Source organism: Oxyura jamaicensis, chromosome Z, assembly GCF_011077185.1.
Source record: "Oxyura jamaicensis isolate SHBP4307 breed ruddy duck chromosome Z, BPBGC_Ojam_1.0, whole genome shotgun sequence".
In the NCBI taxonomy this organism is placed as follows: Eukaryota; Metazoa; Chordata; class Aves; order Anseriformes; family Anatidae; genus Oxyura; species Oxyura jamaicensis.
The window spans coordinates 10,262,504-10,279,056 of NC_048926.1; the positions used below are offsets into that span (position 1 = coordinate 10,262,504).

The window sequence follows — 16,553 nt, forward strand, 5'->3', positions numbered from 1 at the left end:
CAGAGTACAAATCACTGACTTGAAAATATTAGGGTCATTTTTAGATGTTTCTTTTACTTTGTATGCTTTTTTGGAGGACAGGATGCACATGCCTTACTTTGTCCCAGACCTCTGACATCTTAGCCAGTTTGGGCCAACATTCAAAGGCAGGCAGAGGTCTCAAATCTATTGAAAATCATAGAAAGTGATTGTTAGAAGTTTCAGCTAGATTAGAGGGATACAAATTACTAACTTCATTGTGGCAGACTATAATGTAAATTCTGGAGTTGCCTTTTGTGTTTAGCCACCAATATACTGATTAGTGTGCATGTATCAGCATGGCACTGTGCATACGCATCAGAAGTAACAGCAACTTTGTGTGCTTCCCCTCAGCCAAGTTGATAGCTGAGCATGGGAAGATGTCAGAGCACTGACAGCACAGGGTGGATATGTTTGAGGCTGGAGAAGGCCAAGGGGGAATGTGATAGAAGAGCTGGAGGTAGTGTGTGGGATAGGGAGAAAGTCAGCAGAATCAAGCTCTGCTGGTTCCACTGCTCCTGCAACCACTGGCTTTAGGTAGGAAAATTTCATGGAAAGAAATTACTTATTTTATTTTTTCCTTGCAGATTTAGTGTCCTGTTTCCTGAAAATGTTTCTTTGATACCTTGAAGTATCAAAGTAACTTTTTTAAACATAAAATGGCAAGACTGCAAACATCAGAAGAATGTAGATACAAAGAAAAAGTAATTTTCTGAGTCATGCAACAAAGAGAACCTGGTTTCCAGCTCCTCACACTCAAATGGGCATGGACACGTTTGATAGTTACCTCCCTATGACAAGGTCTCAAAGTGTTTCTTCTTTGCATCTTCTTGGGAAAGCTGTAGGAGCTCAGCTGTGTGGCAGACTGGGCAGACACACGTATGCACACATTGTTAGGAAACCACTCTTCACAAAAATGTCGCAAGAAGTAGGGCAGGCATCTTTAGAAACTTGCCAGCTCCTGTAGTAATGAAGGGGAAAGTTTCTAGCAGCAGAATGTGTTAGCCACAGTCTTACGGAGCTGGGTTGCTGTCACTAATCAGATGCTATTTTTATTAGCTAGAAAGCCTGTTATCAGTTAAGCTCAAGTAGGCCAATATTTGTGGTTCTGTTTTGAGGTATGCTGTAAAAGGTGAGCTGGTGTTGAAGCAACTGTCTTCCTTCACTGAAAGCAAAGACTGTGGTTCCTACAGACTTAGATGGAGATGTTTTATAGGTAAGCCATCAGCCTAAGGCTTTCAGCTGCTGTGAGTGAGTGATAAGGTGCTCTCTCTGGCATGGGAACAGCATGAGGAATATGAATTGACTCGTCTCTTAAAAATAACAGAGAGAACTGTGGTAAAGTAGAAGTTTGAGTAGCTCAGTAAATGCTACTGAAAAGTTTTCTGTGGCACTTAGCAGTGAGTTATGCTGCTGCAGCCCAAGTGAAGGACGATAGCCACTCAGGGAGTGTGGGACAATGCATGTGGAACCTCAAGTGGATTTAGGTCTGAACAGTAAATGTTTTCCTAAAGGAAAGAGCAAATTTTTGACCATTGGTAGCAAAGAAAAGTAAGATCAAAGCTGTCTTAACAAAGAACTGCAGTGCCAGAAGGTGAGGTCTGAAGAAGTCAGGGGTTAACTTGTTGGTGCTTTGTAAATGCCACTGTGTACTGATCTGTGTTTTTTGGCACATGTGTCCTTCTGAACCTCTGAGCTACTGCCAGGATGTACATTAGTTTACCATGTCAGGAACAGAGGATTTCTTTCATGTGCTTATGTTGTGTTGTTGGTATGCACTCAGATAAACTAGAGAGCTACAGAAAGCAGCAGTCCAAGCATTTCCTGCTTGTGAATGCTTGCTGCATGCTTTTTTTTTTTTTTTTTTTTCCCAAAGGAAAACATCCTTGAAGTTGAGGAAGAGGAAGGGGAGAAACATTGAACCTTCTTTCTTCTGATCTCTAAATACAGCTTTGATTGCACAGAGAAGGAAGGAAACAAGGATGCTTTCTGCCAGTGATCAAAAGCGCCTAGAATTGCTACTAACTTTCCCAATAGTAATTCCCAGATATCCCTCTTCTCTGGAAAAATCACTAGAAGCTGCAGGGATGTCTGTTAACCAGTCCTGGATCACAATAATGGCAGTAAGATCCCAAATGATTTCTTGGTAAGGAGCATGCAAATACCAGTCACTGCCATATCCTATTGACCGGGCTTAGCAGATCTCTTCTGACCCATTTCTTCCTTCTCCCTGTTGCTTAGCAACAGATGCAGCATGTTAATGTTAAAAAGGCTGGAAAACAGGCCTTCAGCAGAAGTTGCCTGTTTTCATAGGTTTTATTTCCTTGAGGGCAGACATTTGTAGTGGTTATGGTGAGTAATCACCCTTGTCATGGTCTCATGTGAGCATTCAAATTGCTTTATTGAATTGCGTGCCCTGTAAATGAGCAGAGCTTTTATTATAAGGTCTTTTTACCCACTTCTGACATCCAGGAGCCTGTTTGTGTCTACAAAAGGTGTATGAGCACCTAAAAAGAGAGGGGACTGCAAATTCTGCCTGTGCATTAGGCTGAAGGGTGCAGGTTCAGCAAACAGTAAGCTGCTTTTTTTAATGGAAGTCTTCACTAATCTGCCTAAGATACGGGGAAAGTATCAGCCTCAGCTGTGAATAATAGGCAAAATCAATTCCAGTAATTAAATACCAACTTTGCAACTAATGTATCCCACTGTTTCATCCTACGCACAGGTAATGTTTGTATCATCTGAACATAATGTATTGTACATTAACACACTACTGCTTTGTGACTGTCCTGAAGTAAGAGAACAACCTCCACCTGGGCTACTTATCTTCTTTATTAAAAAAGAACATGAAAAGTGTTTGTTACAGGCATTGACCACGCTGTCCTAGACACTGCATGTGTGTAAACAGAAGTAGCCTTCAACATATTCAGCTGAACAGGAGATATTGTACGGGGAGGGCTATCGGAAACCAATGTGATGCTTATCAGTGTTTTTTGGGGGGTGTGCAGGCTGAGTTTACCAGCCAAGCTATCATCCAGCTTTTGCAAGTTTCACAGCAAAAACTGCAACAGTGAAAAGAATTCCCCAGTTTGGGGAGCTGCTCCTGAGAGTGAGGAAGAGCAGAGGAGTCACAGCCACTTAGCAAGACTGAAGTTGGTGGCTGCAGCCAGGACACTCTGCTTCAGTGTGCGTCTGAAGTGCAGTATCTGACACATCATAGGAGCATTTAGAGTTCACCAAAAAAAATGTTGTGTGGTTCCTATCGGATTCTACGCTTTTAAATAAAGCAATTGTTTATATCTTGTTTATGCATTGCTCTGTCGTTAGGCAGGCAGGTCAAGGGGATTATAAAGCATTTACTGTAGAAATGTCAGCTACATATGAGCTCTTCAATATTGTATTTGTCTTGTTCTCAGTGAGTGCCATAATTCCTCTGACCGGATCAAGGTGCGAGTGTGGGATGAGGACGACGACATCAAGTCTCGTGTCAAACAGAGGCTGAAGCGCGAGTCGGATGATTTCCTGGGACAGACAATCATTGAAGTCCGTACGCTGAGTGGTGAAATGGATGTGTGGTACAACCTTGGTGAGTGGGGCTTTGGGACTGAAAACATGTAATGTATTAGTTTGGGAACATGTGAGAACTATCTGAGCAGTTTGCAAGAAAGGACAAAAAAAAAACACGCCTGCTTGACTAGGTGATTTTAAGGGACATGATGATGCTGCAGAGCAGCTGTGCAAGGCTTTTGTCCCAGTTAAAACAAAATTCAGGAGTATAGCCTGTCAGAACAGTGATGTTTTTTCTCTTGTTAGGCACTGTAAAGTAGAATGGGTAAATGCTTGGAGCAGGGCTGGAAGTAAGGAACAAATTTCACATCAGTCAGCTGTATCCTTAGAAAAGGGATCTGAGCAACATCTTCCTGACACACATTGCCATTTTCTAAGTGGCCTTGGTAAAACCTTGTCTTGGCTGTGTGCATGATATACTGAACTCCCTCGCTTGCTGTCATATGAGTCTTTGTATAGAGAGGTTTGCAGTACATTCCTTGGTTGTTCTAGTTCAGCTGACTGGATCGAAGCCCAGGGACCCTATAGCATGTGCTGTCAGAAGGGCTGGCTTATTTGTAAACAAGTGCATGCTGTTCTAGCTAGATGTGTCATATCTAGAATGTATCATGTCAGTGATTTGCTGATATCTACTTAGCTTTTAATGTTTTGAAAGAAAGAAGTCAAAGTTTTTTCCACGGAAATACTAATCACAAATTCAGCTTGAGCTTCCAGCAGTTTCTGCTACAGTGTTGCCACCCCAAAGATGTCTGTGCTCTGAATGTGAAAAATGCATGTAATTGTTGATGGTTTTTCCTTCTAGAGAAAAGAACAGATAAGTCTGCGGTGTCTGGGGCTATCCGTCTGCAAATCAATGTGGAGATCAAAGGCGAGGAGAAAGTGGCTCCATATCACATTCAGTACACTTGCCTTCATGAGGTAAGGAGCAGTTCAGCTCAGCCATTGTAACGTTCCTCCTTTCTGTCAAAGAAGCAATTTTCTGACCTCTATTTCCTTAGAAAGTTTCTTCTTGCCCTAGGTGAGCCTTCTTTTCCCTGCTCCACAGGCTTGGAAAGTCACTGAATCATCAGACCAGCATTTGTACAGAAGTCCAGGAAGGCTTTAGGCTCCCAGCCATGCTGAATGCTGGCTGGCTCAGTCTGTCCCACTGTCACAGATGTGCTGCTGTCAGGCAGAGATCAGACAGTGGTCCAACTCATAGCCCCTACTAGTTTAACATGAAGAAACTTCAGAATTTCCTTAGCTGATGTGTTCAGCATGTACTATACCTGTGTTTTTCTTTAGGGAAAGCCTTCTAAAATGTCAAACTCCAGCCCAGATCTGCTTCAGAATTAAACATTGCACATTCTTTTTGGGATCCCGGATATGCAGCATTTTCACGGGAGATGCTATGTTTTTTCCTGCTACTTGTCTCTGAACATCATGAACAGATCTGCTTGTGTGTTGCTTGCAGCAAGGAGCAGTTATATCATTGCAGTTTCCACCTGGACAGTTGGTCTGTGATGCATGGTGGGCTATAATATGAAAAGTTACATTTTCTACCTTAGCTGCTTTTTGAGTAAATTCTGTTTGGGATAGGGTTTTGAATCTGGCCTTTGAGCAGTGTAGATATTGTTGGTATAAATTCCTCGTACCACTGGTGTGTAGCTATGAACAATTATTAGGGAACGGAAGATAAGCTGTGGTTGCTGGGTAGTAATCTATCTCAAGATGGACTAAGATGGGCAGGCAGAGCTGTAGAAGTTGGGAGAAATTCAAAGAAGACTTATGAGAATGTCTGATAGATTCGTGGTGCCCAGTCTATTTATCAAGGAGAAGGCACGTGACAGGATTAGTCTCTAAGTGCCTGAATAAGGAAGAGTAGCAATAGCCTCTTTCACCTTATAAATAAGAATATCACAAAGTCCAGTGAAGTTTAAGCAAATTCAGATTAGAAAAGGACAGATGTGTCACAGGGACGAATGTTCAGCTACAGGATCAACATATTTTTCCAGACAAAGGGCTTGATGATCCCTGCAGTGTCTTTTGGCCTTACCAGGAAAGAGACAGACTAAGCTGAAGTGAATATCAGTTTCTTTTAGTAGGCTGTGTTGTATTCTTCAATATAAATTTGCTGTTTTTTAATTGAGTGACTGCTTCTGCTTGGTAGTCCATTTCATTTTTATCCTCTGATGCGTGATCACTTGCTTCCCCTTGTTTTTGCAAGTATGTCTCTTTTAAAGTATCACCTTCTTTCATTTGTACATCATAAAATTAAGATGATTTAAAGCTAGAATAATTTAACCAGGAAAAAATAGTAGTGTAAAGAAGTGTCTTCTAGCTCCTCATTAGATCATTAGACTTTTGCATCCCTTGCTACCAGGGAGCCAGCTGTCTGAAAAGCTGATGAAATCTCTAAGTGACATAAATTTGAGGATTACTGAGAAACCCACTGAACTGAATTGCAATTTCTGCACAGCAATAATAGCTTGAAGGGCTTTCCAGTGTTAGATAAAGCAAAAGGTTATGGTGAATAATAATGCAAGTGTCCAGTAGTTAATGGTGATTTTAAGGATGTCCTTTTTTAAAAAAATAGGATTTGGACTGTTCTACTGTATAATAATAATTACAAAGCTGATACAAGGCTGTTACCTCAGCTGGCTTAAATAGCTTGTCCATGTTAAGTCATTCCTTTGAGGACAGAAGTGTGTAGGTTTCAGGAAACTAATTAGTCTGACTTCACTGCATTGAAGCACTCCTCTGCATCATTCACAGTGTCGGGTGGTTAAAGTTGTAGGTATGTGCGTGGAAAAATTCAGCTGGGAGCATGCAAGAAGAAAAGCAAGTCAAAGCACAAAAGTGCATTCTGGGTAGGGATAAGGAAAGAGGGAGGAGAGCAAAGAAATCTGTGTTAGTGCCTCCTTAGCAATTCCACGCTGGTCATGAAACCCACTTGGCAGCTTCAGCAGCTTTGCATATAATTTCTTTCCTGTTTTGTATTTCAGAACCTCTTTCACCATCTCACAGATGTGCAAGGGAGTGGAGTGGTGAAGATCCCTGATGCCAAAGGAGATGATGCCTGGAAGGTGTATTTTGATGAGACAGCTCAAGAGATTGTGGATGAATTTGCCATGCGTTATGGCATTGAATCAATATACCAGGCCATGACGTAAGATGCATTTGGTGTTGTCTTTAGTGCAGATATTCGTTGTATCTAATTGATGTAACTGTTAAGATGAAGTGTCTTGGTAATAGAATGCTATTAACATTAACATCTACTAGTAACTGCATGTCTCAGTCACTGATTCCTCAAAGTCAATAAATTATTGTCTGACGAAGTGCTGGAATTTAGGCTCCATCTGGGCAGTTTATGTGAGAACATTTACCTTTAAAACTAATTCTAAAGAATTATACCAACTTTGTGAGTGTAAATGACCGTACTTCATTGATAGCTTATTCTTGTCTAGAGTTTAGACAAGAGAATATAAAATCTCGCTTTGAAAAATCTGCTACTAAAAAGGATCCCACTGAAGATTTTTGATGATGTGAGAAGGGAAGAGGTCTTGTGAAACTGTTTGTCCTACAGGTTTGTTGTGGCAATTGATACAGTCCTGAGAAATCACTGTTTTCCTAGGTACTGCTGGAGGGATTTACAGGAAGCTTGAGTAATGGAGCACTAATGTGTCCTGTTTGGATCTAGGCTCATGCAATTCTTGATCACCAAGAGCATTTTTCTTGTCACTGTACTTTTAGTTGGATTTGGGATTAGCCATTCTGCTTCCGGACCAGTAATGCTATGCTTAGCTCATTTCTTATTTTAAACATAATACTAAATACAGCAAACTAATGTGAGGAAGTTCACTTCTGAAGCTGAAAGCTCTGGGTATTTGTGTCCTCTGAGGAGTTACAATGTGTAATTATATCGCCTTGCAAACACTTTTTTCTGCCTGCTCATTTAAGACAAGATGGAAAGCAATTGGAAGGTAGTTCTGGAGGTCTAGTCCTGGCTCATAGCAAGGCTAACTTGGAAGTTGGATGAGACTGCTTAAAGCCTCTTTCAGTTCCTTGAAAATCTCTGAGGAGGGAGATCCACCATTTTGCTGGGCTCCTGGTCTTGCGTTGTATTATTTGGGGGGAGAAATTCCAGGTTGAAATCCGAGTTAGAAAAATTTGTGTGGAGTTTCCTATACTGTAACTGCTACGTATTGCTGCTTCTTTTTTTCATCCTTCTGAAAGAGTTTTTGCCTGGCTCAGTCCTCTTGCTAATCCTCTCCTCTGTAATAAATAGTACAGACATTGATTAGATCCCCACACCTTACACTTTCTCTTCTTCAAGCTAGACAAATGCATTTTATGTGTCTGTCATTTACAGTGAGTGCCTCAAAAGCAATTGGTACATAGGTATCATGTAGCCAGCAAGTTAACATTGGGGCATAGTTATCATGTTTATCTGAAATACTGGTTTGTATGTTTCTGTGAAATTGTCTCACTGCATTTTTTGGTTATAATTATTTGTAGGTTAATGAACACAGAAGCTAATGTCTGATGAGTCCCTAGGGAAGAAAACTACATTTAGAAGATAGTTCCCATGTTTATTTTGGGAGTTCAATGAGGGTTCTTGCATGAAATGACTGCTTAAAAATTGCCAAATTCTCTTGTCTGTTGGAATGGACTTGACTTGCCAGGTCTCATAATATCAGACCTCTTAAGCTCTGATTATTTTTTCCCCTTATGTCTAACAGATTTTCTTTGATTGTTTAATCATTTCACAAGCCTGAATACTTCTGGCATAATTCTGAGATTTCCTGCAGGATGGTTCCTTGCACTTTAATGAGAGCAGTTAAATGGGGAAAAAGCAAATGAGCATGCATGCTTCCTGCAGGCTGGAAGGGTTAGCCCTAAGGAGTCACTTATCAGTGCAGCACAGAAATAATAGTGTGTGATCTCGCTGTGCCTGAATGCTTTGCAATCGCTGCTGCCTTATGTCACCTCAGAACCTGTGGCTGCCTCAAGTAGCAGTAAATTATATAGATTTCTGTGTGCCAGGCTTGGCTCTTGGAATTGGGATCAGGACCCACAGTATTACCTAAGTCACAAGCTATTGGCAACATATTGTTGGGCTGAAAAGCTCTTTTATGCCATGGAAAGAAATGTAGTAAAAAGGATTTTTCTTCTTTTTTTTTTTTTTCTATCATGTGTATTATTTAGATGCCATCTTTTGTGAAAAACCGGAAGCAAAATGCCGGAGATTTACTAAAAGGGAGAAAACAAAACTTGCAGTTGTTGAGGGTTCTACCTAGAGCAGGGTGGCTATTAGAGGGGTAGGAAACTTGGGTGAGTTGTGTTGTGGAAACCATAGGCAGTGTCAGGAAGCACTACACAAGAGAGTCCAAAATGACTTACTGAACTGTCCTTTTGCAGGCATTTTGCATGTCTCTCCTCCAAATACATGTGCCCAGGTGTGCCAGCTGTGATGAGCACCTTACTTGCCAATATCAATGCTTACTATGCGCACACAACTGCCTCCACAAATGTGTCTGCTTCGGACCGCTTTGCAGCCTCCAATTTTGGGGTATGTTTGGCGATACAACTGGATTTCTCTATTTTGCCTATGGTATTTCTGCCTGTCAATAAATAAGTTGCTCTGTTTAAGGAACTGGGATAAGTTGGAAGCCGTCAAGCCCTTCTAGACTAGACAAAGCAGAGCATGGTTTATTGTCATCATCACACATTTTAGATATTAATCAGTGTGATGCATTGTGATGTTTAGTCTTCATGTTCAAATTGCACTGGAGCACAGATGGTATGGAAATGAGTGAATTGTATTACATTCTGCGTGGTGATGCTGTTGATAAAATATACCGTGTAATCTGATGGTTTCAGAATTTTGTTTTTAAAAACAGCAACTGCTTAAAGGGAAATAAAAAGTCTGTCCCTCTAATGGTTCAATTGTTTTCTGTATAACATGTTGGAGTTGAGCATTCTGGAAAAGTATCTAGAATAGCTCAAGCTCCTTTGCTAGACTGAGAAATAAATACATTGAGGGAGGAGTCTTTTCACAAAGCCAAGCCAGAATCTAGCTGAGAGACCTGCCCTCAAGAAAATGGCAACAAGAACTCTGCAATGCTTGTCATTGAATTGATACATAAGATCTTGGAGCTGTACCATTGGTCTGAATTCAACCCCTTTCTGACTGTTCCCTTACTAATTTCTGAATAAATATTTTTTCTTAAACATAAGGCTGGTACAAACTGTTAGCAGAAATCAGCAGGGTTTTGTTCTACCTCTACTTCAAAGTGATAAAGGAATGTTTTTCTTATACTTGTAATGTTACACAAACTTCAGAAGTAATTACAGTATAAGAATAAATACACAAAACAATGCATCAGTATTGCTTCCTCCCACTCCTCTTGAAGTCTGTCGCTAGTTCTCTGATATTCTGCATCTTACTGTGAACATGGATTGGACAGTGATGATATGTGATATATTTTTTGCTCAATAGAAAGAACGATTTGTGAAGCTTCTGGACCAGCTTCATAATTCACTTCGGATTGATCTCTCAATGTACAGGGTGAGTGGGAATAAACAAAATCTTTTCAGGCATTGTGTTAGGCAGAGGGGAAACATGCTGGCTGGATTTCTCTTATATCTCTGAGCTTTTGGTTAGTTTGTCTCTTACGGAATTATATTTTGTTTTTCCTCATGGGTAGAATTTAAACCCTGTTCTTTTTTCCAATATAACTTCCTTAAGGCTTCTAAAATAATCTCAGGATTGTGAACTATGCTTATCTCAGATATTCCCCCAGAAATGCAAGCTGATTGGATTAATATATTTGAATTATTATCTGCTACTTCAGGTATCATCTACAAAGGGAAAACACACCTGTTCTTCTCTGTGAGAGAAATCTTTGAGAGGACCCCCAGCCATGTTGTCAGTTATTTTAGGTCTGGCAGACTCAAATCACTGTCCCTGACTCTGTATCTGTAGGATGTGCTTTCAGGTTGAAGCCTCCCCCCCCATGCACAACCCTGACACACACACACACTTCACCACATTGGGAAAGGGATAGGTTTCAGGTGTTGGCATTAGTCCTGAATGCTTCTTAGGCCCTCTAGTTCCTTTCTTTGCTACTCCAGAGTCAATGTAATCTTAATAACAAGTCTGTTATTGGGCTTTTTTTTTTTTTCAATTCTTTCATTTTAAGTAGTGACTAATATTAAAAAGTAGATCCTGTTCTCAGTGGTACATTTATCTGGAAGACAGTAAAGCATACAGAAAAGGGGAATGTGAGTAGACTAATAAGAGAAGTGCATTAGGAAGGCAAGCAAAAGGACAGAAAGGGCAATGCACAAAAGAAGATAAAAGGAATGTTGTGTGATGAGCGATCCTAAAAGAGAAGGTGCAAAGAGAGCACTGAGCAGCAGAGGGAAAATTACCAGGACATGGCAACAGGAAGCCATACTGGTGATGCCTTTTTGTTGGTTTGGTCTCCAATAAAAGCTGCTTTCAGGTGGCTAATGCAAGTAAACCTTGGACAAACAAATAAGATCTTTGGTAAAAGACCAGGAAAGATTTGTACACTTCAAATAATTTTGATGTTTTCTAATTGGCAGTGTATTTAGACAGCAACTGTCTGGAGCAGTCTGAGTCCTCTCAGTGATTATTTTAAGACCCTGGGAGGACAGGTTAAGTTCTGGAAGGAAAAGGTATTTCAGCTTCCAGCTTTCAAGAGAGGATATGGCAATTTGCAGTTTAAATTATCCAGATTAAGTCCCTCACCCCTGTGTTGATTCAAGCTATTTGTAAGCACTTAAAAGAAAACAATGAACAAACAATGAAAATCCACACCAGATTTGTTAAAAAAGAAAGTGTCAAACCAGTGTTTTCTTTCCAGGGCAGGGTGGTGGGCTTTGGGGAGAAGAGGTAGAAACATCTCAAGAGTAGCTTGAAGTCACACTCTGCATAATTATTTTGAAAAGTGTTTTGTGAACAAGTGAAGTTATTCTGTATGCACGTCAGTAGTTCTTTTCTGTTCCTTCATTCCTGGCTGACATAAACACAGATAGATAATATTATAGGTATTCAATATAGATATTATCTTTTCCTGATTATTATTCCTTATCAAGAACATGCATTCATTCCCCAACATTCATCTAATATTTTGTGTTTAAATCTTGATTTTTGGTAAATACTCTCAGTGCCAGAAGGAGACACAGACACACACACACTCACTCACTCACTCACACTTCTGTATCAGCATCTGGAAAGAACAATCAGACTCCTAATTTCAGTGGAACCCAGAGAGTGGAAGGGGAAAGAACAGTTACAGCTAGGAAAGTGCTGGAGATAGTATGTAAAATAAGTGCATTAGTGTGAAAGAGGCACTGGAGGATAAATGCTTACCTTGGTGGATTGAATCTGAGAGGGGACTGAGCGGTTATGATGAATTCTGACAGTGAAAAAGTGTTCATTTTCTCTTCTCAATGCTGTTTGTTTCTCTGCAGAGGTTTCAAGTATACCACACCTTTTGGTGTCTTAGAAAAGACAAAAAGCAAGCAGTGAGTGCAGTAAGGGAAGGAACTGTGCATGCAACCCCAGGCACTAGAGTTCAGGGCTGATGGTGGGGAGGCTGTTGCTCACTGACAGCTCCTTCTACAGCCAAGGAGAGATCTGCTGCTGCTGGGGGTTGTCCATGTCCTGGCATCCACAGGCTTCATGTTCAAATGAGAAACTATTTAATTAAGCAAACATATGAGCTCCTTCAGCAAAAAGGCCATATTTACTGAGCATTGTTTTGACTGGTATAAGCTTCTCGAGCAGGAAATGTTTCCAAGACACTTTCCTTATTTAGAACGTGCTTGTAGCTTTGCATGGATCTGACTGTGCTTTCCAACAGGATTTCCCTTTTTTTTTGTCAACAGAATAACTTCCCAGCCAGCAGTCGTGAACGGCTTCAGGACCTGAAGTCTACAGTGGATTTACTGACCAGCATTACTTTTTTCAGGATGAAGGTAGTGTAATGGGTGGGGATGGGAATGTGACCTCTTCAGTTCCTGCTCCAGGATTTTTTTACAATTTTAAAACTATTTTATGCCAGTGTGCTTTAGGTATGTAAGGCAAATGAAGGTTGTCTGCTGACCATGCACAATACTTCACCGTATTTTGCTTCATGAATATGAAAGCTGTTTTTCCCCTGGTGTTCTTTAGTCATAAATACGGCATGCACACACACACACTCAAAAATTGGAGGGGGGCAGGAGGAAGCTTTTACTATAAAACTGTCTACAGCATTTATCAGTCATGACCATCTCTTCACCATCTTTTATCTAGTAAATATTTTAGAACGTATTTCTTGCAGGGTAAGATACTGAAATTGGATAGTATCTGTAAGTAGAGATCCAAGAGAGTTGTTCTGCATGCTGATATGGCAGTTCTATCATTACACTTATTGTTCTGGAAACGTGATGAGATTATTTTTAATGTTTGATTTTTTTTAACCCTTTGTTTTAACAAGTCTTATAGGTTAGTACATGTCACTTGGCAATTTTTAATCTTACCAAAAACAAAGCAAGATTTTCATTAGAGCTATTTGAGGAGGATCTTAAAGTTCTAATCTTAAGCCCTTAAGTAAATAATGTTTTAGAACATTCAAAATGCAGTCTTCATTCAGACAGTATGCCTGTGTTAAAAGTTTGGTTTAAAGAAATACTCTGAAAAGTCTAGAGGTAGTGATAATATCAAAATTGTCTCAGAGGATGGTTTCATGGAGTGATGCCTGGTTATCTCTTGTGGTAACCTGTGGTATTTTTCTAAAGCAGTTTAACAATGAAATAATTAAAAGAACTGTCGTTACAAGAGGGGAAGGCCTATTAACTGGCAAGTTGCTATGAATTCTGACGTGATTTATATTCAGTAATGCTAGTGAAGGAAGATGTCCTTAAACTTACTGTATTTAAAAGCACACAAATGTCTGGTCTTCAGTAAGACTTCCCAGATTAGATGTAATGTCCTCTGATAGCCTGTTGCGTGTTCTTCCAGTGGTTAAAAAGATTGTTCACTGGTTCATATCAAAATTCTATAAATTTAACAGAAATTGCATGGGCTTGGCTCAGATTATGCACATTAATCTATGTGATTTATTTATTTGGAAGAATTTTCTTTAACATGTCAAAATCTCTCTTATGTTCTAAGTGATCCTGCAGGGACGTAAGAGTTGTCACTCCTGTGTTATACCTGGAGAGGCAAGCCATGAGACTGAGCGGAGTTGTAGATGTTTTCAGGTCACAGACAGCACAAGTTGCTGAAAACAGATTTGCTGCTTCCTGGGTAGTTCCCAAACAGGTGACTTGTTCTTTCCTGGTTTGGTTTTTGAACAGTACTTGAACTATTCTTGCTGTCTCTGTGCAGGTTCAAGAGCTGCAGAGTCCACCTCGAGCCAGCCAGGTAGTGAAGGACTGTGTAAAAGCTTGCCTCAACTCCACCTATGAGTACATATTCAACAACTGTCATGAGCTGTACAGTCGTGAATACCAGACAGATCCCGTGAGTAGCTACTAAATAAGCAAAAATGAAAGTTTATGATTTTCCTAAGATAATCATGCGAATGCTAATTGACATAAAAAGCCAACGTAAATAAAATTTTGACTTGCTCTCTTCTGAACTCACAAAACTTGTAATCAGTTAATGAGCACTAATGAGTAAGTGGAGGATGATAATTGTTTTACAGTAATCACACTAGTTTGTTTTCCCAGTCTCAGCTGCTTTATTTCCTGAGCAGATATTTCTGAATGGAAACTTTGATGCAACTCTGAGCAAGCAAAATCTAAGTAGGCTGATCAAGAAGAGTGTCTTTAGTTTTGATAAAACACAAGCAGTGAAGTTTTGTCTTCATTTCTGGTACCCAGTATCCTGCACTGGGCTTAAGATGCATCTCCAGACACAAGCTGTTTTCAAATTCATGAGAGCTCTACTGGCTACTCTGTGGTAAAGCATAAAGAATGTGTCAACACAGATAGTCATCAACTCAAGTACGTAGAGTGCAAGTATTTGGAACAAGCTTAGAACAAATGATGCCTCAGCAGGTCTCCTGAAGCCTGCCCTGCTATTGGCATGGTAAATACCAGTAAAGGGGGGTTAGCTGGGATTGAGACCACCAGTAAACAACATGGTTTGGCATGTTACCATATTTCCTATTAGATGAAACAAGTTGCCAGCAGACATAAGGTAAACTCTTCAGAAGAAAGTGCTCTCAGGTAACTACTGTTTGGAGTTTGTAAGGGGCAACACGATCTACGTTTGTCACCTTTTTCTTTACCCTTTAAATTTACACTGGCTTTCCAACGGCTTCTTTCACAGAACAAAAATCAGGATCTTCCTCCTGAGGAACAGGGTCCCAGTATCAGAAACTTGGATTTTTGGCCCAAACTCATCACTTTAATAGTTTCCATCATAGAAGAGGACAAGAATTCTTATTCTCCAGTACTGAATCAGTAAGAATCTTCCATGTCCTTTATGGCTAATGCTCATCTCTCTGTGTGCTCTGCTTTATTTGTTAAACTGCTTTCTATCTCTTCTGTCATTTGTGTATTTATAGAAGTACTTATCTTGTCTGTCTGTCTTTGTCTTATTTGTCTCTGTCTATATAAATAACTCTTTTTGATTGGGATGGAAGAGTTTCAAAAGGTTCAGTTACGATGGCGTTCGAGCACAAACACCCTGATTATTACAATCCTGAACTCAGGGAGGCACCTGAAAATGGGGTGAGAGTTCTTTTGTTATTTTTTTTTTTGGAGGCATATTAATGCACACAATGGTGCCATGGTGACAGTACCTTACTTTGTTATTTAGGAACACGGTGTTCTGTGGTGCACTGGGAAATCGCATTGGGTGGGGTTGGCTCAACACTGCAAAGAAAGCTGAAACTGGGCTGCTTACCTTCCAACACTCTTCCAACTATCCAACAGGGCAGGAGAGAGGGAGGTAGCTGTGAAGGTATTTATACCCAAAGGGTTAGATTATGCCCTAGAGATAATTGATCTAACATGACATTAGCAGCTGATCACTGTTCACCCATCAGCCTAGTAATCATAGAAAAAAAAAAGAAGAAAAAAAAGCTGAAATAGAACAACAAAGTGAAAAAGATGCAAGGTGCATTGAGATCACATTCCCAAAATTACTGTATATGCCTGTTCTAGGGGAGATACCCAGGACGGACTTGAGTTAAAATGAATCTCAACAGCAATGCTGTTTTCAGTCTGTTTAATCTTTGCCACGCATTTGAGGCCATGGTCTCCAAAATCTAACTGGTCATTTCTTCAGGTGAAGGAAGTATCTGTAATGTTGAGATTATCAGCTTGTAGATTAGTTCATTACTGAGTATAGAGGAACCCTTTGCTTGGATACATGCCAAAGCCTCTCCCAAATGTCCCCTCAGGTTTCCTCAGGAGCTTGCTGTTGGTAAGATCAGCGCAGAGGTGATGTGGAGTCTTTTTGCCCAGGATATGAAATATGCCATGGAAGGTAAGATAATTTCTCACTGCTGCCAGCTGACCTGCTGCTCACCTCTTGGTGTCGATCCATTTGGTGTAACTGAGGCTTACGCACATGGGTAGCACCACTGTTTGGAGCGGGGTTTTCTAATGTTTTGTTTGTGGACAGATGCTTTGTGGATGAGAACTGAGACTGAAAACTGCATGACATGGTCTTGTGTCAGGCTGCATTCCAAGCTATTTATTGTTGCCCCAGCTGCTTTGAAATCAGAATTTCACTCTAGACTGAGGCTATGATGGCTAAGATCAGCAGCATCTTCTTTCTGCAGTGTACAATGGTAGAAAAGCCTAGAGAAGCAGGTGGACTCTCGTATCTCTGGATGATACAGCATAAACTGTTTATGCAGTTGGTGGAAATGTGGTGCCAGAACAAATCCTGCTGCAGACATCTTCATTTTAAATGAGTCCTGGCATAATTCCACCAGACTCACAGTAAAAGA

At 40.3% G+C, this 16,553-nt stretch overlaps 1 protein-coding gene across 13 annotated transcripts in view; it reads left to right on the forward strand.

The window, feature by feature from the left end:
* The window catches only part of UNC13B (unc-13 homolog B), a 214,608-nt gene that overhangs the window by 146,772 nt on the left and 51,283 nt on the right, over window positions 1-16,553 (forward strand). For all 13 annotated transcript variants that reach the window (XM_035309460.1, XM_035309461.1, XM_035309464.1 and 10 more), the window contains 9 exons: window positions 3,435-3,604; window positions 4,388-4,503; window positions 6,570-6,733; window positions 8,986-9,136; window positions 10,067-10,135; window positions 12,487-12,576; window positions 13,973-14,107; window positions 14,921-15,054; window positions 15,999-16,084. In XM_035309460.1, the coding sequence (XP_035165351.1) occupies window positions 3,435-3,604; window positions 4,388-4,503; window positions 6,570-6,733; window positions 8,986-9,136; window positions 10,067-10,135; window positions 12,487-12,576; window positions 13,973-14,107; window positions 14,921-15,054; window positions 15,999-16,084 (1,115 nt within the window). The remainder of the gene's footprint in view (window positions 1-3,434; window positions 3,605-4,387; window positions 4,504-6,569; window positions 6,734-8,985; window positions 9,137-10,066; window positions 10,136-12,486; window positions 12,577-13,972; window positions 14,108-14,920; window positions 15,055-15,998; window positions 16,085-16,553) is intronic.